This window comes from Astyanax mexicanus, chromosome 6 (genome assembly GCF_023375975.1).
Source record: "Astyanax mexicanus isolate ESR-SI-001 chromosome 6, AstMex3_surface, whole genome shotgun sequence".
Taxonomy (NCBI): Eukaryota; Metazoa; Chordata; class Actinopteri; order Characiformes; family Acestrorhamphidae; genus Astyanax; species Astyanax mexicanus.
Genome location: NC_064413.1, coordinates 26,686,132 through 26,710,968, shown reverse-complemented (window position 1 = coordinate 26,710,968; position 24,837 = coordinate 26,686,132). Strand labels below are relative to the sequence as shown.

The 24,837-nt window shown below is 39.7% G+C and overlaps 1 protein-coding gene across 1 annotated transcript in view; it reads right to left on the bottom strand.

The window, feature by feature from the left end:
• The window catches only part of plecb (plectin b), a 208,070-nt gene extending 188,044 nt beyond the window's left edge, over positions 1 to 20,026 (bottom strand). The window contains exons 1-2 of the mRNA XM_022673780.2: positions 19,935 to 20,026; positions 12,405 to 12,600 (exon numbers count right to left, since the gene is read on the bottom strand). Of these exons, the coding sequence (XP_022529501.2) occupies positions 12,405 to 12,597 (193 nt within the window). The 5' untranslated portion in view covers positions 12,598 to 12,600; positions 19,935 to 20,026. The remainder of the gene's footprint in view (positions 1 to 12,404; positions 12,601 to 19,934) is intronic.
• Positions 20,027 to 24,837: the final 4,811 nt, after the last annotated feature.

Genomic DNA, 24,837 nt, shown 5'->3' with positions numbered 1-24,837 from the left:
TGCCATTGAAACCAATGGGGATGGGTGGGGTTACACAGCTTTCTGCAACCGAACAGCAGGGGGCGCCCGACCTGTGGTGGCTTCACTTTTAAGAGAAGATGCTCTGTCCAGCTATATACAGTCTATGGTTTAAATAGAATGTTTTCTATAATAATGACAAACAGCGATCAGGCCATTTTATTATGAATTAGTGCTGACAGATATACTGTCATTTAAACACCTCTAACTGTATTGGGATTAAATCCAGAAGGATAAATATGAATACCCATTTCACCCCATTCATAATTCCTCAGAATGAAAGGCCAGGATATCTATGGTGAGCTGAGCTCAGCTGAGTAGTGAGGTGTGAAGCTGTAGCTGATCCGAGTGAGCTTATTTTTAGTACAAAGCAAAGTGTTGAAAAAGGAAACAAGAAGACATTAGTATAAATGTTTATGCGCTGACAGCTTTTGGAATGATAAAGAGAGTGAAACATCCGAATGTTTGATTCCTTATTTGAGTGTGACTGTGAATACGCTTTGTGTTTGAGCTATAAAAGTGTGCTGAGATAAGACGCTGTACTCCCATGTCCAGCAACAACCCGAGAAGGCCTAGCTAACATTCCTCCACCCCGCAACAGGTGTATGTGCTAGTGAGAGAACATTACTGTGGGATTGTGTTACAGTGGCCATCCCGCATAGGATGTGCAAATGTGTGTGTGGGCCCTGGGGTGCTTATTTGTGCACGCTATCAGCCCATAAGTGCGATAAGTCCCTCCTCAAGCATAAATTCAGCCAACCAGGGCATGACATCAAACACGTCTGCCTCACACAAAGAGAGCTGTGACACTTCCGAGAACATTAACACCACCCACAGCGGCCTGAGAATAGAGCGAGGCTGTCTCGAGCCGTGACCCTTCATGTCCCTCTCAAACACTGATCTTTGAAGCCGTTCATACTGTAAATCAAAGAGTCATGCATGGATTGCAAATTCATTACAACTCTCACTCTTTACTTAGTAACAGATCTACAGCAGCTTCGGTCTGAAAGCCATCAACATTGTTTGGATTACAGATTAAATTAATATAAATATTTTAGAAGTTTTTATCAGCCTGTATGCTCAAACACTTGCACTCAGATTCACTTGCATACTGTTTTACAGTACACTGTAGTGCTGAGCAGCGTGGCTTTCTATTCTGTTTACTATTCTGTTTACTTTCTATTCTGTTAAATGATTTTAATAAAATATGTCATTAACTACAAGTTCTAAGAGACAGTTAAGGGAGCTGTGTTTAAAATCAATTGTTTCAAAAGAAATCAATAATCAATAAGGAATTAATAATATTTTTTTCCATATATATTTACAATAATGCAGTTTGCACAATAAACACTATATACATTCTGCATATGTATAAAACATTTTATGCTTATTTCATGTTTCTATATATGATTTAAACAAAAATAAAATATGATAAACTATTTAATGTCCCAGTCAAGCCAAATCAATAAGTAATACAATGATGATATATCACAAAGCATCTAAAACATACTTTGATAAACATTTAAGGCCACACTGAGCTAGTCCTTGTAAACTAGAGAAAACAGAACTAACAGATTAAAGGACAAATAAAGTTTGTAACAACCATGAAAGACCTGGCAGATCTCCAAAACTTTCCCCATCAGATAAAAAACACCTAAAGTACTGCAATTAGTTTTTAAGGCATTACATGGATTGGCACCATCATATATTACAGAGTGTCTAGCTCCTTATGTTCCCAGTCGTTCCTTAAGATCTTTCGAAAAGCAGCTAAAGACATATTTTCATATTATTAAAACTTTGTTTTAATAATTGAGCCATTTGTATTATTATACATTGAAATATGTATTGAATTATATTTTCAGGTTTTCTTTTTATGTTTCATGTTTTGATATTTATGTTGTCTTTTTGTTTTAATTAATGTATTTTAATATATCACAGTCACAACCTTTTGTAATTTCACTTGATATTATTTTAATACTTGATTGTATTTTCCATTGTCTTTTTACTTTTACTGTGTTTTTTTGTCCTTTTCCATTTTTCCTTTTTATTCTGATTTTATTCTCTCTGTAATGTACAGCACTTTGAGCTGCATCTTAATGTATGAAAGGTGCTTTATAAATAAAGTGTATTATTATTCATTATTATTAAAGCAGCAATAGGTCAGATTTGTTATTTTTGCTCTTGCAATTCCCCTAAAGTCAGTAAATGTAATTTGCATTTTAAGCCAATCCTGAAGAACACCCTTTTTCAGATGTTCTTGATGTTAAAGAGATACAGAGCGTGCACTAAATGTGAACAAAAAATGTGGCAACATGTAGCATTACACACAATTTAGTCCAAGACTAGGCTTAATCAATGTTTAAACCCAGAAGATGCTACATCTTTGGAAATGATTTATTGAATAATGTTTTGTTCTGACATTGCCCACAGCTACTGTAGAGCTGCTGATAGCTCTAAACACTGTCTTAGTCCATATAAGCAGAAAAGGCTTGCTAGGAAAAAAGCCAGTGCAACTATGAACTGTCAATGCCTGTGAAAGTGTTAAATATGAATGCTTAAATATGTATGAACAGGAGGTGTGGGGGTGTGCAAGCCCCAGTAGTCTGAGGCCCAGGGGAGATGAGAAGAGAAGAGAGAGGGAGCAAAGAACTATCCAGAACTTTAAACAGGAGCACATTCGAGTGAAGTGGATCCAGTTGAACATCAAAGATACACTTTCTCACCCAAATCATGTCTTTATACAAACTATTGCCTTTATTTAATACTGTCTTTATTTCATTACACACACCAGCTGCAAAAATAATTACTGGGTGTGGTTTGATTAGACATTAGGGGCCCTATTTTAGCGATATATAAGCGAGATGTCAATTGGGAATTGTGCAGCTTAATTTAGGGTGTGTCTTGAGGATGCAAAAAGTATGCCTTGCGCAGCTCAAAACAGGGACCTGCATATAGCTATGACAGGTATGGTCGGGTGACTATTGAATTTTGTCAGGGTTTAAATCGGTCAGAGGCGCACCTCTGTTTTCTGCCACCAAGATAAAAACACGCCATTAAATTTATCTCATTTCCAAGCCCATCAGTGTATATATATATATATATATATATATATATATATATACCTAAACAAGGGAAAATAGACAGTTGACGGGGTGTAAGATAGGAAAGAGCATTGTGACGTGCCTTGCGCAGGGCGTATGATAGAGGGCCCTTGGTCTTGTTACAATAGGGAGAAAAACTGCTTTCCCCACTTCCCTATAAAAAGGCTCTCGGAGGCTACTTTTAGGTAGTGTACCTCTTGGTGAGAGACCTGTGACTATTAGATATGCTTCTATGATGTATACAAAAGTATGTACGTAGTCTTTAAAAGAATACGCATTATTGGATGAGAAAAGCAGAATGGTCATTTTAATGAGTTGGCCACCATCTAGGCCATCCATCAATCACAGTTGCCTCAGTTGGCAGTGGTATCGTGAATAAAAAACCCTGACTGCCACAAACTGGAACTGTATTTTCCTTAAAATTACCCCTGCTGCTTCAGGACCTGGAAGACTTGCTGTGATAAATGGAACCATGAATTCCGCTGTCTACCAAAAAATCATGAAGAAGAATGTCCGACTATCTTTTCATGACCTCAAGCTTAAACAAACTTGGGTTCTGCGGCAGGACAATGATCCACAACACACCAGCAAGTTTACTTCTGAAAAGATTATTAAGATGCTTTGTAATGACCTTAAAAAGGCGGCTCATGCTGGAAAACCCTCAAAGGTGGTGGAATTACAACAATTCTGCAAAGAAGAGTGGGCCAAAATTCCTTCACAGTGATGTGAAAAAACACTTGATTTCAGGTGTTGCTACTAAGGGTGGCCCAATCAGTTAATAGGTTAAGGGGGCAGACACTTTTTTACACAGGGCCAAGTACGTTTTGATTTTTTTTCTCCCTTAATAATAAAAACCTTCATTTAAAATTTGCATTTTGTGTTTACTTGTGCTGTAAAAAAATAAGGAAACACTTTTTCACACCCTTGTAAACAGATATACAAACAGATTTGATAGATTGATACACTGACAGGTAGACAAAATCTGTGTGAATAAATACTGTAAGTACCGACAAGTCCACTTATTACAGTATAGCTCAGTGAGACTTCCCTCACGCCTGCACACACACTTACACCCACCCACTCACTATTTACTCTCCATTTAATTGTTTCCTGAGGAAAGAGAAACACTGCATAGTTAATCCAGATAACTGGCTGAAAGGGAAAGTGTAAGAGCGAAATTGTTCTGCTTGTAGCACTGCTGACAATTTAGCTCTGTTGCCTCAAACAGTCTTAAAGTAATAAACCCCTCCTCTGCATCCACAGAGTCTGAGATAGACGGTTTACAGCCATTAATTTAAAATAAAGTCATTCAGCAGAGTGTGTTTAATAACTCCAGAGCTTTTATACCGCCTGTGGAAAACAGATTATCCTATCAGGGTGAAGAGTCAGACAGCTACTCACTACTCAATGCTAAAAGTATATCCTGCAATAGCTTAAACAGATTCCCAAGCAGACTTGGCAGGTAGGTATAATACACTACACTGACATCTGGTGGATACAAAGTGAACAGCATTCATTTATTAAACTAGGAGACTAATAAATAAAACAAACTTCAGAAATCGGTCCTTAAGAATCTAAAAATTACAAATAATCTACACTCTGACTGTTGGAACTAAACATTGTATTTTCACCTTTTTTAAAATGATTATCTAAAAATTAATAATGGATGAACTAATAGAAATGCCCCATTTTATTTCTTTACAAACTTTATTTTATCCAGTCAAACCTCTACAAATAAATGTGAAAAACCTAAATAACTAAACAACTTAAAGAACATAAAGTGTTGATTCTTTATACCTAAAAACATCTTTAAACTCACACGTCTATAACAAACACTGTTCTATGTGGAACCAAAACAAGACAATCTAAAATGTATAAATTGATATCTTCTTCTAATTTTGCTATTGGAAAATTAGCTATTGGAAAATTAGCTATTGAAAAAATTATAAATTTTTGATCCATTATATGCACAGCTGGGTGAAAGAAAACGGTTACATACACTGGCAAAAAAGTCATGGGATAGCAGTATTCAAATTGATCATGAATTGTTACCTCAGAGGACAGCTTTAAAATGCCCACACCATTATAACCTGTGTGGTGTTGTCTTGTGATTGAGGTGAAAATGAAAACTAGCTAGCAGGATTATTAAATACAATCCAACATTAGATTGTTATAGGTGGCGGTAATGATCATGACTGACAGCATTTGGCTAGAATTGCCCATGAAAACAGATCAGGGACTCCAGAGGAATTAGCCTCCACATTTAATGCAGGAGGCCAAACCACAAAGATATCCTGCAGGTCAGTGCAACATTTTTTATCTTCGATTGAGACATGGGAAAAATCATAGGACAGTTTGATGTCTGAGGTTTTAAAAGGTGAAACAAGCTGTGTTTTTCATTTTTTAGATTTTTTGTTTGGCTTTTTCATCTCATCCAATGATTTCTTTGGAGATTTTTGGACTATTAGTCTTGCTCCTTAGAACTGAGAACAGTTGGGAAGGAGGAGTCTTTATACAGCTGTGGGGTGGGCTTCTCTTCCCAACCCTCCACCTGCACCACCAGTCATGCGGCAGTTCTTTGATGTAGTAAAAAAAATATGTTTTTCTCCTGAGATTATTGTTGACATCTGTCACCTATGCCGAGTCTTCAAACATGAGTTTCTTTCCATGACCTCATTTTGAGGTCTTTCATCTGAAGAATGATCGTGAAATTTCTTGAAGATTTTAATATATTAAGTAAGTGAAGAGTATGTTTATAAGGAGTTGGAGCTGTTGGTTACTTTATGTACATTTTATCTACCTTTTTAAGCCACAAGCTTAATGCAGGCTGTTTGAGGCTAATTCTCTTTTGGTGACACAGTTTTGGCCTGAAAGCAGCAGAATAACAGTTTACATCATGCTGCAATCTGTACATGATTCACCTCATAAAGTGCTTGATCACAGAGTAATGAGCTGAATCATGTCAGTGTGGAGCAGCTGAGTGAATAATCTTATTCAAATTCATTTAGAAAACATAATCAACCTCATTATATACATTTTTGTTTGTGTAAGGGTGAGCGATACAGTCCCAAAAAAATATATATTTCAGGGTTTTTTTTGTGATAATATTTTTGGCGATAATACAAAACACTTAAAAAGATTTTATCATTTCAAAAATATATTACTACAACAAAATAAAGGTTAAAGTTTTTTGTCAAAACAAAGTTTTATGGGGGTTTTCGAGTTAGGCTTAGAGGTAGTGGTACTTTTCAAAGCTGCACAATACATAGTTTGATAATGATTATTGCAATATTATTTAATAAAATTTAATTACAGCACACAGTGGCAATTTACTTAATAAAATGAGCTTATTTGTATATTGGCAATTTGTATATCATCAAGATAATCCTGCAATCATTATCAAACAGCATATTGTGGAGCTTTGAAGAGTACCACTACCTCTAAGCCTAACTCTAACCCTAATTCAAAAACTCTAGAACCCCTCATTTTTTATCCTTGTATCTGATTTTATTCTAGACTGTGTCTGTCTCTTACTTGTTCTTCCTGGCTGGCTATCAAATTGCATTTATATTTATTTTTACATTGTAGAGCTCTGTTTTGGTTCTAGCGGGTGTTTTTTTAAGTGTCTGAAACAATGGAGGGAATGCTGACTTTATGCCTTCCTGCCCACAGTATCTCAATTACAAGACAGGGTGGAGCTGAAGGTCCTTGTCTTTGAATCGAAAGGAAGAAATATGTCCTAACATTGCCAGTGGCCAGTTACGGTCAGTTCATGGTTGGATGTGAGCATCATTAGTGTTCAGCATTTTCACTCAATAAAACAAAAACTCTAATTCAGACATGGAAAAAAAAAATCTAGAACCCTTGTGATTCTTTAAAACAAGTTTTGTTCGGTGGTTCTACACAGAAAATGACTGATCAGTGTTTCTGGTACCAATATTGCTGATTGTGCAGGGCTTTTAAAATGTTCTGTAAATCGTCTCTCAAAGTAAAACCTATTTTACTTTTTTGGAATCAACTACATTTAAATCCTCGAAAAAACACAAACATGAACTAAACGAATTGTGAATTGTGAATGAACTCAAATGAAAAACTGCTTATATAGAGCTACATCTACATACTTTTGGATGTGGTTGCTTTAGCTTTCAGACTGTTGTTGCTCTACTCGTGATTTTGAAAATATCAGGCTATTGCATATTTTAATCTGAAAATTAGCCAATGCTGACACACAGCTCATTTATTTATTATTCTTTTTTTTTCATAATTTTTATACATAACTACAACAACCAAAGGAACCATCTGAAGGACTAAATGGAAAAAAGACTCTATAGAGAATCAGAGCTCCAATATTGAATTAAAAGAGTGCATCCCTGTTCTAGGTGTATCTACATGTCATGACCGGCAGTGTTTGGCTAAAATTGTCCATGCAAACAGATCAGGGACTCCAGCAGAAATCACATTCACATTCAATGCAGGTGGCCCCACACAACGGCTATGTTCATATTACAAGGCACATTGCTCAAATCCGATTTTTTGCATATTGGATTTGGCTATATTGACGGTTCACATTTACAAATGTAAGTGACCTGTATCTGTGTGTAATATTAACAAATCTGTCCCTGAAACTTCTCACATGCGCACACTGATACGTGTATAAACGTTGCCTTCAACAAAAAACAAACTCATATTTGAGAGACGACTCGTAGCTTTATAAAGGGAAATGGATGCGTTAGCGGCTCATATGTGGAGCATCTTTTGCTGGAGTAGAGAGTAAAGAGCTGCTCTGAAGTTCATGCTCAGGTCCAGGAGGTGAAAAAAGACCAGGTGGTTTGCTTTTGCTGTTTTTTTCAGCTATAGTTGCACAGCTGCACCAAGAGATATGTGGGTACGAGAGAGAAGCATTTAGCGCATGCGGAAAAGCAAAAAGACAGGTGAATTCTGATTTGACCGTTCACATTCATGTCCATAGATCAGATACGTATCAAATTTAGGACCACATATGAAAGTGACTCAAATCTGATTTGAAAAAAAATCTAATTTGGCACATTTACACAGCCATGAAAAAAATCTACTCTGAGTCACTTCAGCCTGGTAATGTAAACGTAGCCAAAGATATTCTGCAGGTCAGTTCAGCATTTTTTATCTTTGATTGGACAAGACAAAAGTCATGGGACATTATAATAGCTTCTGAAATGCCAGTGAACATTTCATTTACTTGCATATATTTGTTTGATGTCTGAGGGTTTTAAAGATGAAACATGCTGTGTTTATCTTTAAAAAAATGGGTCTCTAGACTATCCCTCTAAACTGGTATCTAGACTATCCCTCATTGGTGTGGGTGTGTACATGTGATCAGTGTGGGCAGCTGGATGAGATCACTGATGTCTGCTCACTGAAATGGCCTGGCACTCAGCAGGCTTTTAGCAGGTTAAGTAACGGCGTGCCCTGTAGCTCTTTCTCTCTCTGACTGTCTCTCTCTCTCTCTCTCTCTCTCTCTCTCTGCTTCTGTCCTATTCTCACTCTGCCTCTCTCTATCTCTGCTGCTCTCTCTCTCTCTCCACCCTACCCACACACAACATCAAGGCAACATCAAAACAGACAGAAGCCCTGACACTAAGAGTTCTGTCACCGAGTCGTCAATAGCACTCTGTTAGCTGATATTCCAGAGTCATATTGAGACCATTATAACCATCACACAGCCTCGGGCTTCAGCACTGACATACAGCTAGCTGTCATTATTAGAAGTGATACAAATTGCATGCATTGATCTTTAAGAGGAGAGGAGACAAGTAAACTAGCTTTAGTGTCCATGCATATGCATACACAACGGAACAGACAGTCATGACTCAGCAGCCTCAAATTCTTGGTCCTTTAGCAGACACTAGCATTTTCTAACATTGTTATTGTGTAACTGCTACAAGCTACTACTGCCTTTTCTAAACTAACTAACTAACTAACTAAAAGACCTGCTTTCAATTACTTATATAGTAATAAGAGCAGTGATGTCTAATTGTCCTCCAGGAGATGCTAACTTCCTAAAAAGTTTCATTTATTTTATTTTATTTCATTTATTTTTTACATTTTCTTCCCTCATTGCTGGTCATTAGGGGTGGGCGATATGGCCCTAAAATAATATCACGATATGTCATGGTATTATCGCGATAAGGATACTCTTGGTGATATGACAAAAAAATAAAGATATTAAAAAAATACAAGAATTTTAGCAGATTTGTAACAGCACTCCAAATATTTCCATATATCCAGGATTAAAGTAAAATAAATGATACTGGACAGATATAATCTGTCTCTAGTAGATATTTAATTGTAAATGAGAAATGTGTGAATTTTTCTTTTGCTTAAAACAGCTAAAAAGTAGAACCCTGATGTGATAATTAGGCGTGGATTATATGGAGCGATATTTTAGAGTATAATATCGTTCACGATATTAAAAAATGTTGGCCATATTATTGCGTACGATACGATATGGCACACCCCTACTGGTCATGCCACAACACAAGCAGGGTAAAGACTAGCACATGCCTCCACCGACTAGCACATGCCTCGTTCGACACATGTGAAGTCAGCCACTGGCTCTTTTGGACCTGCTGCTGATGTAGCATTACTAAGTAGCCAGCTCGCTCAGAAGAAAGCAAAGCGACTCAGTACCGATGCACCAGCTCACAGACGCCTTGTGCTGATCAACATCACCCTAGCTGTAATGAGAGGACAGAGCAGCATCTACCCACCCAGAGAGAGCAAGGCCACTTGTGCTCTCTCAAGGCTCCTGCATCAGATGGCAAGCTGCATGAACGGGATTCTAATCAACGATCTCCCGATCATAGTAGTGGCACTTTAGACTGCTGGACCACTCAGTGCCCTTAAAGGTGTATGATGAATTGCCGCATCATCTTACCTTGTGCAACCAAAAATACAGATTATATGAATTAATGTGTATTTGGCTTTAATTTTAAGACATTTTCCAGACACAGACACATAACCAATTTATACAATTTAGTTTAATTTAGGAGTCAAAGAGGCCACACAGTTTAATTTAAATCTTTAGACATATCAAACCAGATAAGCCATCAGAACTTATCAGATATTCTTTTTAGCAGCTTTTTACAAATACTATTGCAACTTGTGCCTGCCCTGTTCAAGTCTGCATTAACCCAGAGGTAGAATATTGGACATGCTGTGCTGCAGTAAAAGCGCAGAGAGCCAAAAAAGTAAATACCCTATAATACCCACACTCATGCCATAACCTGCTAGACTACATGACTGTTCAAAACTAATACAGTTAATGGTACTAATGACAGTTAATGGTAAATGACACACAGATTCACGCACATGTACAAGCAAATCTATCATTTCTGTACATAAGAAATTACCATTATTTCAGAGTGAAATCCAATTATATTATTCATTACAGCAGAATAATATTAACAAAATATATCCTTCAGTGCCACATACAGCATGACACAAGACTGAGCTCAAAACTACAATGCACAGAAAACTGGAGGTAGCCAAGCCAAAAGAGTATATAATTAACAGTTATGAAGCTTAACAGTAGCTTAACAGTTAAAGAGATGCACAATAAGGCATAGAACAATCTAGAGCAGTGTTTCTCAACCAGGGTGCCGCGGCACCCTGGGGTGCCGCCTGGCTTCATCGGGGGTGCCGTCAAAATATTGCGCCTCACGTGCATATTTCCTTTCCAGAGTCAGCTCGTGTCGGGGTGTGTCCCAATTCACAGGCAGCACTAATCGCGCTAATTGTGACGCGCTATTTTATTTCATATTCCGCCAGCAACACCCCCGTTCTCACCTGAAGTACTGCGACAGCCCCCCCCCCCCCCCCCGTTCTCACCTGAAGTACTGCGCCAGCACCCCCCCCCCCGTTCTCAACTGAAGTATTGCGCCAGCACCCCCCCCTTCTCACCAGAAGTACTGCGCCAGCACGCCCCCCCCCCGTTCTCACCTGAAGTACTGCGCCAGCAACCCCCCCACCCCCCCCCCCCCCGCGTAAATTGGGGTGCCTTGACATCGCGCATATATTTAAAGGGTGACGTGATAGAAAAAAGGTTGAGAAACGCTGATCTAGAGCATACACATTAAAACATTCCAGTTTGGGGCACATGTTGCTTCTTTATTAATTATTTAATTAGGAATCACACATGTTATACAAGCAAATTTGTCAGCTGCAGATAAATTTTTAAACTTTTCCTGCAATTATCATTAATGACCAACTCAATCAAGAAGCAGGAGTGCAAACCTTATAACTAATCATATTGTCAGGGCTGTATTATACTGAAGGGCGAACTCTAAGAGGTAGTTTCCTAGACGCGGAGTAAGCCTAGTCTTGGACTACACAGCAAGTTTAAGATAAAAAATGTATTTTTAATGCAAAAAAAATTATGAATGTTGTTAGTTTGTGCCCTGTTTTAAATAAAATAACATCATGAAAATATATTGTACAATTAATTTCTATGAATAGGCTTATTTTCTGCTGTACTTAACACTAGTGTACATGCTTAAGATTGCTCAAATATGATGTATAAACCAAACCAAAATATTCTATTCAGTATTAGGCATAGCCAAGAACTTATTCGTATATTTCAATATGAATTTGATTGCACTGGACTCTGTAGTGCTTACTGTATACATAATATAAAAAAAAAACTGGACATGTACAGACTTATATATATATACATACATAAACAGAGTTCTCTTTAATGTGCATAAAGACATCAAGGTGCACCCGAGTGTCAACTTTAATACGTGACAACATTAACGTGTCCTGAGTATCTGCGTTTAGTCCCATAATGCTGTACTTGATAACAGCTGTTATTCAAATGGCTAACAGCTTTACACTCCTACTTTAGTCAGTAATATATTACAGTAAGTAATAAAGAACCTCTTCATTAGTCTGTGTGTCCACTCTGACATTTCCTAAAACCATAGTACCCAACTAAAACAACACTGTTTCCTGAAGGTCATATTTAAATGAATATTAAATAAGGTAGAATATGAAACTAAACCATTTAAATCAGCATCAGTCAATCAACCTATTCATGTTTGAGTCAGACAGGAATGTTTGCACCTGTTATCACCTATTGTTAAAGTGAAGCACACACCTAACAGTGTACCACAGCAGTATGTGCAAAGTAAGCACACTAGGCCTTCTCCTGTTGGGTCAATTGAAATTAAACTGTCAAAAGTGACACTGATCTTTAAAGACCTTTTGACAAGTTATGATGAGGACACTGAGAAAGACATTGTGACTCACCTGCGATGCGAATGACGGCCCTCTCTGCAGGGTCGAGTACCTCGGCCGAGGCAGACTTGGAGCGTTTGACCCGCTGGTGTTTTGACAGGTTCCAGGGCAGGGTATCTCCAGGACAAGGGGAAATGCTCTTCTCTTCTGAGATCTCCTCCCTCAGAGACAGCTCCCTGTGTCTTTCCCTGCGGCCTGAAGCCATCACCTGCATTACACAGGAGGACAGTCCCAGTGAGACATACATACACAAATACACAGATGCAGGTCATCCACTTTTAGGCTAGAAATTTCCAGAAGGACACACCCTTGTAGACTGGCTCACCATTGTAGAGTGTCTAGCAGAAACTAATACTATAATATATGGTAGTTATCAATGAGTACAATACAGGGTTTACAGTGTGTGTGTGGGACACTGCCTTGCCAGTACTCCCAGTAGTAATGTTACTGGCTCTGCACTTCTGTTTACAAATGGTCAACTTGTATGTTTGCAAACCAATCAATAAACACATATATTTATATATTTATCCATAGATATGTATTCATTGTAGTTCACGTATTCTGTAGATTCCAGATATTACTGCAGTATATAACATGGCAATTCTGTGTTTACATGGCTTTGTGCAACCTCATCATTCGCCCACATGAAAAACAATAAAATAGAATAATAAAAAGAAGCTTGGCATTAGCTTAGTTACAAGAACATCTTCAAGTCTGGCTGACATAAATCCCAATATAAAATGTTTAGACAGTAATGAATAAGACTGAAAGATTGGTTCTGGAAGACAGAAGGCCGAAAGAAACGTTTTTTTTCCTATGTTGTTGGATCTGTAACGGAACATGGAGCTCAACTTTATGTAAATGAGTATGGTTGGCGCACTGCATCTAGCCAATGAGAGAAGAGTAGGCTGCTATGTCACACACATACAAGCAGCACACACAAAAGGGACCCCTTCAAATGAACGAAAAAGAGAAGCTGGAAACGACATAATCTAGATTTTAGGTATTATACATTAAAATGCCATTGATTAAACAGATACGGCCGATTGAAATCTGTGTGAAGGAGTGACTGGTGCTGGAGTAACATTCATTTGGACCTAAAGCTAGCTAGCTTGGCTTTGATAAGTTAGCTAACATGCTAAACGCTACAGTTGTGTTTCAGCGAACTGAAGCTCAAAATCAATAATCAGCACAAATAATCCATGAGAATGATGTACGGAAAACAGGGTTTAACTTTTTAAATAGTGTTTGTTGGGTATGTTTCCATTGCGGTTTAGTGCAGGTCTTTAGCGAACCTAGATCATTAGTGGCAAGAACCTAGTAATAAACTTATCAGAATACAGGGGATTATGATTTAATATATGGGTATATATTATGATACTGTGAGCAAGACGATATATTGCGATATTTATTCCAGCTTTGTTTCACAAATGTTTGTTTTTTGGGAATTGATACAGTATTACAAAACATGACATCAAATTACTTTAATATATTTACGTTTTCTGACACCCCTAGCTTCCATTTCTGGTTATGATGGTTTTTAGGCACATTTAGCAGATTAATTCATCCAGGTTTGCTTGCTCACCTTGTTACCTGGAATCCTCCCACCCCCCACTCCCCAATACGGTTCATAGGGTGACACCACCAGTTAATGAGCTCCCACAGCACCCCCACACAGTGACTCTTCTAAATCACACACTGGGGTAATTAGCTTATTTGATTTGACAGATATTAAACAGAATTTTGACACATAATACATGTCATAAATAAAATGGCTTCTTATTTGAAAATACTGTCATAATTTTTATAAACCATTTACTGCCCATTAGAATCCTTTAGTAGTTAAACTGTTTTAAAAACAATCTTTCACTTTGAAATGCACAGTGATTCCTCCATAATCTGAGGTACAGCTGTGTCACGGGAGCTCAATGTTAATACCTGTGTCAAACGTGAATGGGACGTCCACGTCCACCCTGCTCACAGTCTGTAACGCTCAAGCGCAGTGACGCGTGCTGAAACTGCCTGGCAGCATGCCAGATGTAATGTTTCTTAGAAGTGTAAGAAAACGACCCTGTGCCGCTATTCACCCAGGGTCACTAAAGGCCAGCATTAAGAGCTAAACTACTCACAAACTCTCTCTTACGTTAATGATTAACGAACGCATTCCCAGACCTGAAAAGAGTATTGGAAAACATTTGCATAATTCATGGGCGATACTGTAGGTTTAAGTAAAGCATGTCTGATAGGAGATGGGGGTGTGAAACAGACACACATACAGTATTATTGTTTTAACTACATACTTAACTTATGAAAAACATTCTTATCAATAAGCACACTCCAGCACTTTAACCAGCGGCATGCAAACATTAAGCACGCCCAGCACGCCCAGCTTACTGTCAGTCACGCGTTACAGAGTGTAGGTCCTTTCTTAACACTCATGTTGTGATGTTTTCATTTATGCAGTGCACTTCTGTCATCTGTCATGAATTAAAAAAATTAGTAATTATTAATTATTATGTTTACAGTAAAATAAAACACATTCTCAGTTTGCACTACTAGTTTTATCTACACTGGTTATATATTTAACTTATTCTTAAAACTATGTCAGTGCAAGTCACTTGTTTTGTTAATGTCCACGGTACCAAAGTCTAAAGACATCCTTTCAGTTTGTTCTGCAAATGGCCATTAGTTTGCATTTTCTCTGTTATCTGGACCTACTTTCCAACAGACAGTCTGAGATAGGTCTTAGACGTAATAAAGGCTTCCTAAAAATAAATTCCTGGACAGCAGTATGGATGAAATTCAGTCATACAAGTTATTCAAAACATATGAGCCATTCCTCCAGCAATCCAGTAATTATTTGAATCAACCATTAGTAGTGGTATTATTAGATTGCAGTACGGAAGGAATGGATGTAATGTAATAACAAAGAGAACCTTAAAATTCTGTAATTCTGTAATTCTGTGACTGGTGTCAACACTGTGGTTAAGGCTCCCATTGACTGGTTTGATCTTAGAACAGGGATGGGGAACTGAGGGTTTGCTAATTTCCCTGCTCTAACACAGTCAACTGTAAAACATGGTGGCGGAGGTTTCATGACATGAACCCTTTATGGCTGTAACGTTCATCCTTAATAATGAACTGTTGATGACAGTATTCTGGAGAGAGACGTCACCTGAAGGTCACCTCATCTTCAGGAAAACGCTATATTTCTAAAACTCACTAGAGAGAACTTCATCATGCAAGAGAAAGACAATGAACAGAAACACTGCCAAAGCAAAATACTGGAATATTCTTAGTCATTTGATCTTAATCCAACAGAGCAAACCTTTTATATGCAGAAGAAAACACTAGTGGACTAGCCCCTAAAACAATCAGAAGCTAAAAATGTCTTCCGAACAAGCCTGGCACAGCAAAGAAGCAAAGTAGAAGTCCAATAACTCTTTAGTGGGTAGAGTTACCACCATGGCCTGCACCATAATACAGCTCTTCTTTGCTAAAACCCCACTTGGATGTGGAGAAGAGAAGAGAAGGTGAATTGGAATGGATTTAAGCAGCACATAATAAAAAAGGTCTGCTGAACTTGATTCAAATCCACACTTTGGCTTCACATATATGCATGTATGTTACAGATAGTGGGAGGTAAAAAATACAATATGTAAATTATGTGTACACATTTATCTTATTTTTCTGTGTAGCAACTAGGCACAACTATGTCACAATAAGTGTTTTTGTTAGGACAATACATTGTGATAATCAATATTATTGTCATTTTGAGACCCTTTTATTCTACTAATGTAAAGTGTGACTGATAAAAAGTGGCAGTGGCATAATATTTATTGGGGTGATACAATATTATCATGATATCACAGTTGCTACCATGATAACAATGACATCACGATACTTTGACAGTTGTCTGTACTTCTGAGTATTAAGAATATATTCACACATTTGAATTTTGATATAATCCTTTTTAAACATCTTGTGAAAACAAAGTAAATAAGTAAATAAATTCAGATTAATGTGCTCTCCTTGACAAAAAAAAAAACAATTAATAATACTGATATCAGCTAAAACGATTGAGGTCTTGTCCACATACAGTAAAACAGCTCAAAAGCATAATTATTGAAACAACAAATTCAATTTAGCCACACAAAACCTTCATAAATCCCATCTGCAGGTGTCAGAAGGTTAACTCATTAGGTTTCAACAACTCAACAGTTTTATCCTATAGAGAATATCTAATTCCTGATGAATTTAATTAGAAAACACCCCCCACATGTTTGACCCCAGTGTAAATGACTTGTATAAGTGCACTTTCAGGCTGAATGAATGTAGTAATCAATACATTAGTGGAGTATCAGGGCTACGTCAGCACTAGCCAGGCTACTGGAAACAGGCCTCAGTAGACGATTTAAATAGTAACTGAAAGTGCTATACTGTAAGGGTGCTGGCACTGGCTGGTGTCTGTGACTGGGTGCAGTCAACAAACACACGCACGTGCCTGAAAGTGATTTGCAGCTTCCACTGAGATCTCTGACTAAAGGAGTCAGAGGAGTTTTAATAAACAGAAGCTGTATTTTGTCCATGGGTGTGCATATACACTGCTACAAATGTACGGCATAACGCGGGGATGAATTTAATTGGCTTTTTATAAGGCATGTATAAGTATACTGACATGCCAGATATCATGAAACAGGACCTTGTATCGTGTCCTATGACTCTTGGTATGTCTTATGGAAGCTAAAGAATGTTGCACTGACCTGTGGGATATGCATGTGGGACCTTGTGCACTAAATGTGATTTTTGAGTCGCTTGTTTGTCCATGTTTGCATGGACAATTCTCGCCAGACGCTGTTAGTCACGATCAATACCACCCACAGCACTGTTCTCTGTGGTAGTGCTTTTTAATGACATATTACACAGTGGATTGAGAAATATTAAATGCCTGCACTGTGGAAACAGAATGTCCCACCGATCTGGCACCCACTATCAGGCCTTGCTCGAACTCTTATTATTCACATCACCTTGCCATGAGCACATTGTTTGAAAACTCACTCACTCGAAAGCCGATGTAATACATTATGAACAATTTATATACTGCTATCTCCTGACCTTTGCCATTGCACTGTATATATAATCACTTTCAGACAAAAACTCTGCATTGTTGCAAAAAGTCCATTTTAATTTTTTTATATAATCTAAATATAATATAATTTATTTTTCTTAACAGTGTATCAAAAATGCGTGATTAATGGACCAACAAAAATATAATTAAACATATACTGTGTGGTGCTAATAAGGGCTAATAAGATTCCATGTTTTAACGTGATTTCAGCCCATCACATAACGAAAGATCGGAACATAACGAAAATGATATCCCAGTGTAAATATAGCTCAGACTATTATTAGTCTAGTTAATGTTTCTTCATTCCAGCCTTCTAGTACCCTATTCAGTTCAGCAATGTTTAGTGTTTTTCTCAGGTATTAGCACACATGCATGACAGTGGTTGATTAGTGGTTGAATTGAACCACAAAGAGGAACACAAAACTGAACTGTGTGCCGGTCAAAATCAGTCACTGCAGGTAGATTATTTAGAAAACTTTAAATTAAAATATTTTGTTTCTCATAACATGTTCTTAGCATTTGTGTAAAACAACCTTGCAACTTTTGCAACTTTCAATGCACAAATTATTTTCTGGAAGTCCACAGTTTTGGTTGAATGAATAAGAATGTTGTGTCAATATTGGGCTTTCATTCTTTTCAAATGTTTGTTTACTGGGGCAATATGTGTTTTTACAAAAATCTTCAAATTTATACATACAGGATAAAAACACAAACACTGGCTGTTTTCTCTCCCAAATAGTCATTTTCGACAAAAGGAGTTTCACAACGGCTCTTGGTTCGCACCGAAGAACCTACTATTCTTTGGTTCCAGGTGGGAACTAACTTTTCGTTATGGTAAGGCAGAACCAGTTCCATGTTGGTGAAAAAGTGAATGGGTTAATGAAGAAGATAGACTACCACTGTCCATTCTAGCCAGTAGCCACCTGTCACAATCACCCACTGCACTGTCCATTGTGAGTGGTAATGCCTTCTAGGATATATTGTCAGTACACACGTAACACTATGGATCAAGGAATGCTAAATGGCTGCAAATGGAATGGGAAACTGAAAGCACCATCCATCTGGCAACCACTGTCAGAACACACTTAAACTCCAAAGATTTTTATCACCTCGCCATCAGCACAATGTCTCCTGTCCAACCTCATTTACACCATAACATTATAATATATACAGATGTGTGCATTAAAAAAACAATGCCCCAAGGTTACACTTCATGTCATGACCTGACATACTGCTATCGGGTGAATGTATGTGATGCTTAAATGTTAGACATGATGGTTGCATTTTTTGGAACTGATATGTTTCATATTGACCCTTTGCTGATTTCAGAAAACAAAAAAATCTATTTTCCTTTTTTTTGAGAGCCTTTTTATTTGTTTTAGTTGTTTCCCAGGTCAAGCCAGATACAGCTGTAACATGCATGTTTATAATAAGTGTACAGTATGTAAAAATCTCATTACACTGGCACTAGTGTTTAATCTCACATAGTGCTATTACATTCACTCTTTACTTGAAGCGAAATTACTTTCATTCTGTGATTAAATATGAGCATACAAGTGTTTGACAAATAAAGTCGTGGAAAGCTCAAAGCTTTGTGTATCTGACAGATTTCTTTTTGTCTGCAACCAACAGGATAAACACATAAAAGCAGGGTTGCAATAAGTGGCACATCTTTTGCTGCTACAGCATCAGAGAGCACACATTTGAGTTGCAAATAGCAGAGTCATCATCCATTTACCCACGCGTGATAGCTGGTGATAGCAGCCTTTTACATGAGATCTGGGATCTGAGTAAGTCCCGAAAGACAGCCACATGTAGTCTATTAGTGCTCTCTCTTTCACATAGAGCAATTCTGTGTAAATACATTATAGAAATGGATCTGGATCTTGATTCCTGTAGCTATGCAAGTTTAACTATTTTTAAGACAGCCAAACAGACACGGCTAGACTCAAAACAAAGGTTGGCAGTCACTGCACCAGACAGAGCTGCTATTAGAGTTTACCTGGATACACTAATATACAATATGCTTTAAGTTTAAGATGACTAGTTAGCTAAATCTTACTGCTTCTCATATTAGCTTAGTATTATTAGCCAATGCAATGCAGTATATAGCTAGCTAGCCTGTGTTTTAAATCAGTTTACCTACTATGTGCTACTGCAGGACACTGTACAGTGTGTCAGTAGCCTGCACAGCTTTTCTCCTGTATGGTACCCCAGTGCACACTGCCCATTCAGCTGAATCCTATAGCGCATACTACGAAGGTATCAGGCTACACACACACACACACACACACACACACACCGCTTCATCTGTGTCTGCTCATGCTTCAGTGCAATGATTAGCTCACACTACAGAACATAAATCCGTTATAGCGTTAACGTTACTGAGCTAGACTAGAGAGCCTCGTCCTCACCGTTGCCCGCTGTACAGTGTGTCTGCTGCTCCTCTCAGAGAGGCATTGAGGCAGGTGCGCTGTCCGCCCGGCTGCGAGCTGCTGGTCCTCGCCGTGCTGAGCTGCACACTGGCCGGCTGGGCGGAGGAGAAACGCTGGGTCTGCAGTAGCCTGCTGGCCGCCTGTGGAGAGCGTAGGAGCAGCGGACTGAACCCGGCACCGGGAACTGACTGACTGCGGCGAACAGTACACTGGCAGACAAACACACACACACACACACACACACACGCACACGCGCGCGCACACACAGGCCAGCCCACTCGAGATCAATTACCTGAAGTACAGCTGCTGCAGGAGCCATAAGCTACCTTTCCTTCAACGGTTAAATTAAAGCGATACTAATGTTTTAGCTATATATTATACTAGCTATAACACTTTTTTTATTCATTTATTTATCTATCATAAGGACAGCAAGACTCCGGTACCATTAGTTACTATAAATAGCTAATATATAAACCTTTAATATTCGTAGTAATAAAATATCATGTTATTATTATTCTAGTGAATCTGAACTGGTAACTTTCTGAAGCTTAATGCCGTCCATGTAATTTGTCATGAATAGAGGTGGAAAGTAACGAATTACATGTACTCGCGTTACTGTAATTAAGTAGATTTTGTGAGTAATTTGTAATTTTTAAAGTAGTTTTTAAAATAGGTAATTTTACTTTTATTTAAATTCATTTTAACACAAGTAATTTATTTCGCTACACGGGAAAACTCTCCATTACTGAGTAAAAAAATAATTGTCTGTAAAAAAAAATGCTCCGCTTGGAATAATGATGTCCTCATGCAATGCAAAATCTGCCTGCCCCGCCAGACAGAGCGCTTTTTAAAACTTCCACATCAAACCTGCGAAAGCATGTGGAGGTAATTTATAGTATATTCTAAATTCACTGGTTAGCTGTGGATTTACTGTACAAAGACCAGTAATCTCCGTTCATATGCAGCTAGACAGATTATACAATCTCCTGCATTTAGTAAAATATTCAACAAAATAATCCCTTTATTAAAAATTGTACAACCTAAGCAAATTCTTTGACAGAATTCTGCCTTCAAGGTTTTCTAAAAAAAATAAAAATAAACAGTGAAGGTTAATGGAGAGAAAGGTGTTTGTTATCCTGTATGTTAATTAATCGACTAACGTGTTTTACGCCTAAATTAATAGTATATTAAATGCACTGAAAGCTGTATGAAATGCGTTTGTCGGTGCGATGTTAACAGGCGAAAACATTGAGGCGAAAATAACCTAAAAATCTTAGCTAATGATCATGGATTACATAGATGAGTTTATCTTTCTGAAAGTCTTGGTGGTGAAAGAAATGCCTCATAATGTTCCCTGTGTTTATGTTCTGCTGGTTTTATGTTTGCGCTGTTTTCTTCTCCATGGTCACACAGCTGAATTTTCCCCAGCAATGTTTATATTGGTTAGCAGGAGAGACGCTGTGTGAATCAGCTGGGGTCTGTGCGCGCGGTTCTGTCAAATTATGCTACCCATGGAGATGTGCTTCTTCCTTCCAGCAGTGCGCATGCGCCGACCAACAGTTTTTTTTAGGATTTCATGTTTTTAATGATAATTCCTTAGGTTTTTATTGGGAGCATTAAACAATCTGCTTAAATGTAAAAAAAAACATGTAAATATCAGTTAAAGCAAAGAAAAAGTAAAAAAATAATAATGAACTTTAAAATTATAAAAATACATTTTATAGTCACCTATCTGACCTTAATTTTTTAACAGTAAAGAAAAAAAATGGATCATAGAACCTATGTCACTTGTTCTTGAAAATGTTTTATGCGGTGGTCTGAACAAATACTGCCTTAAAGGTCCAAATTATTATGTGGAATATTAGTTCATTAAAATTATTTAATTTACGATTTGTTGCACTTTTTTACATCAAATAATTGAAAGTAACTATGTATCTTTTACATCGACTCTAACCAGAAACTCGTGATTTTGTCACAAAGTGACCCAGGCAGGGAGACGAGGAGGCGGACACAAGTGCAGGTAGGGACGAAACGAATAATTTAATAAATATATATATATATACATATCAATAACAAAGATAAACAAATAACAAAGAACATTAATAATAAAGTAAACCAAAACAAACGAGAGGAACTAGTGAACATAAACTAAACAAACAAGTACTAAATATATATATATATATATATATATATATATATATATATATATATATATATAAACAGGGAGTAAATAAACAAAGAAACAAACAAAGCTAAGAACATAAACAAGGAATAAACAAGAAACTAGAAACTACCAAAAATAACCAAGAAATAACCAAAACTAAACAGGGCAGGGATATATATACAAGGGAATAAACTAATAAACACAAAGCAGGGGTATCTACAAGGAGCCAAGGAAGACGGAAATAAACAAGAAACTAGAAACATGAACAAGTGATAAACATAGAAACTACGACGTGAAGAACAGAGGCTATGAAACACTGAGAAACTATGAAACACAGAGAGAGACGAAACAACAGGGGAAGGTGTAAAGACCGACGGAGGACAAGGTGGCAGAGGAGGGCTATTTATAGTAACACAAACACACTAGAATTGGAAACACCTGGGGAAGGGGCGGAGCTACAAATGAGACACACATGGAAAAGTACTGAGACAGGAGACACAAGGGAGCACAGGTCACGTGGGGAAGACACACAGAGACACGAGACGAGGCCAAGATGTGACAGAAGCCTCCCCCTAAACGCGCAGCTCCCGAGGCGCGTAAAAACGAACCCCGGGGGCTGGCGGCAGGGAGAGGCCAGGGAAAACAGGAGTCGGGACCGGGGACTGAAACGGAGACAGGACAGAGGACAGAGACTGGATGGGAGACTGAACGGGAGACGGAGACTGGACGGGGAACTGGACAGGAGACGGAGACTGGACGGGTAACTGGACAGGAGACGGAGACTGGACGGGACTAGACATGGGAACAGGGACGAGGACATTAACAGGGACAGAAACAAACACGGTGACTGGGACAGGAACGGAGAAACCACCAGGGACAGGAACCGGAACAAACACAGACACGGGGACCAAGACAGGGAGAGACACAGAGACCAAAAACATGGGTGGGTGCCCAGGACTGGCAAAAGTCTCTGGGGAAGTCCAAGGAGCCAGCCTGGGCACAGTTCTGGAGTGAAAGTCCGGGTGCCTCTGTGCCTGCCTGGGTCCTGGGGCCCTGGAGCCAAACAAAGTTCTGGGAGCAGGAACCGGTGGGGTGGCGACTCGGGCAGCGGGAGCTGGTGCTGGCGGCGCGGCGACTCGGGCAGCGGGAGCTGGTGCTGGCGGCGCGGCGACTCGGGCAGCGGGAGCAGACACGGAGGCGTGAACAGCTGGAGCAGACACTGAGGCTTGAACAGCTGGAGCAGACACTGAGGCTTGAACAGCTGGAGCAGACACTGAGGCTTGAACAGCTGGAGCAGACTTGAAGGCTTGAAATGCTTCAGCAGACAAGGAGGCTGGAGCAGCTTCAGCAGACACGGAGGCTGGAGCAGCTTCTGCAGACACGGAGGCTGGAGCAGCTTCAGCAGACACGGCAGGAGTCCGGGGGCGTGGCTTAGCAGCTGAGAGAATTTCAGAGCTGGGCGCGTAGAGAGCAGCAGCGGGGCTTGAGACCGCGGGAAGATCAAAAACCCGGACTGGATCTGCAGCTTTGCTGGCAAAGTCTGTAGAGGTAGACAGCGCGGGGCCGTCGGTAAAGTCCGGCGCGGAGAGAGTTCCAGAGCGCGGCTGAGTGGCCGCGGAGATAGACCCAAAGAGAGACTGGATTGCAGCGGCGGAATCCAGCTCTGTAGCCGCCATGAAAGCCAGCTCCTCAGCCTGAGGTACTGGCGCTGCAGCTGTGGAGCTCAAAGCTGCGGTTGCCGCAAAAACCCGGACTGGATTTTTACTCTCTCCGGCTGAGTCAAGCGCGGGGAAAGTCTCTGCTCGCGGCTGGCTCGCTGGGTAGGAGGTCCTGTAGCGCGGCTCGGCTGCTACCGCGGAAATCACGGGGCACGGTTCGGCAGCTACCGCGAGGAACACGGGGCGAGGTTCGGCTGCTACCGCGGGGATCTCGGGGCGCGGTTTCACAGCCGTCACAGAAGTCACGGAGCGTGGCTTAGCCGCTGAAGACGCTAGCTTGAGAGGCGCCGGGGATGCTAGCGCCTTAGCCACTGGAGAAGCTAGCTCTGGAAGCGCCAGTGAGGACAGAGTCTTGGCCGCCGGAGGAGCTAGCTTTGGAGGCGCCGGGACGGAGCGCGCCTTGGGAGGCGGACGGACGGGAGTCGGCGTCTGGAGAACCAGTGCTGCTGTAGTTCTCCCCGGGGTGGATGCCGCTTCCTCCAGGAACCAGGGTGGACACATGTGTGCTGGAGGCAGAACAGCCCCTGGAGGCAGCGGCAGACGAGCTGGTGTAGGGGGAAAGTCCTCCTCCTCCTCAGAGCTGCTGGGAGCGCACCCGAGAAAGTCCCAGGGGTCCCGCTCCTTGAGCCTCGGGTACTCGGAGGCACCGAGGCTCATAACACCAACCCTCATCGCCCCCCCAAGAAAATCCTCCCCGGAAAAGGGGTCTTTTTCCGGCTGGTGGGACCCCTTAGAGCGCCTACCCCGAGGCCTGCGGCGTCCATGAGGCCTCGAGGTTTCCTGCGCCGGGATCCCGCCTGGAGTACGGCGAATCGCCATCCTGGTGCCAGTCCAGGCAGAACCTGCTGTGTCCATGTTATGGTCGGTCTTTCTGTCACGAAGTGACCCAGGCAGGGAGACGAGGAGGCGGACACAAGTGCAGGTAGGGACGAAACGAATAATTTAATAAATATGTATATATATAAATAACAAAGATAAACAAATAACAAAGAACACGTAA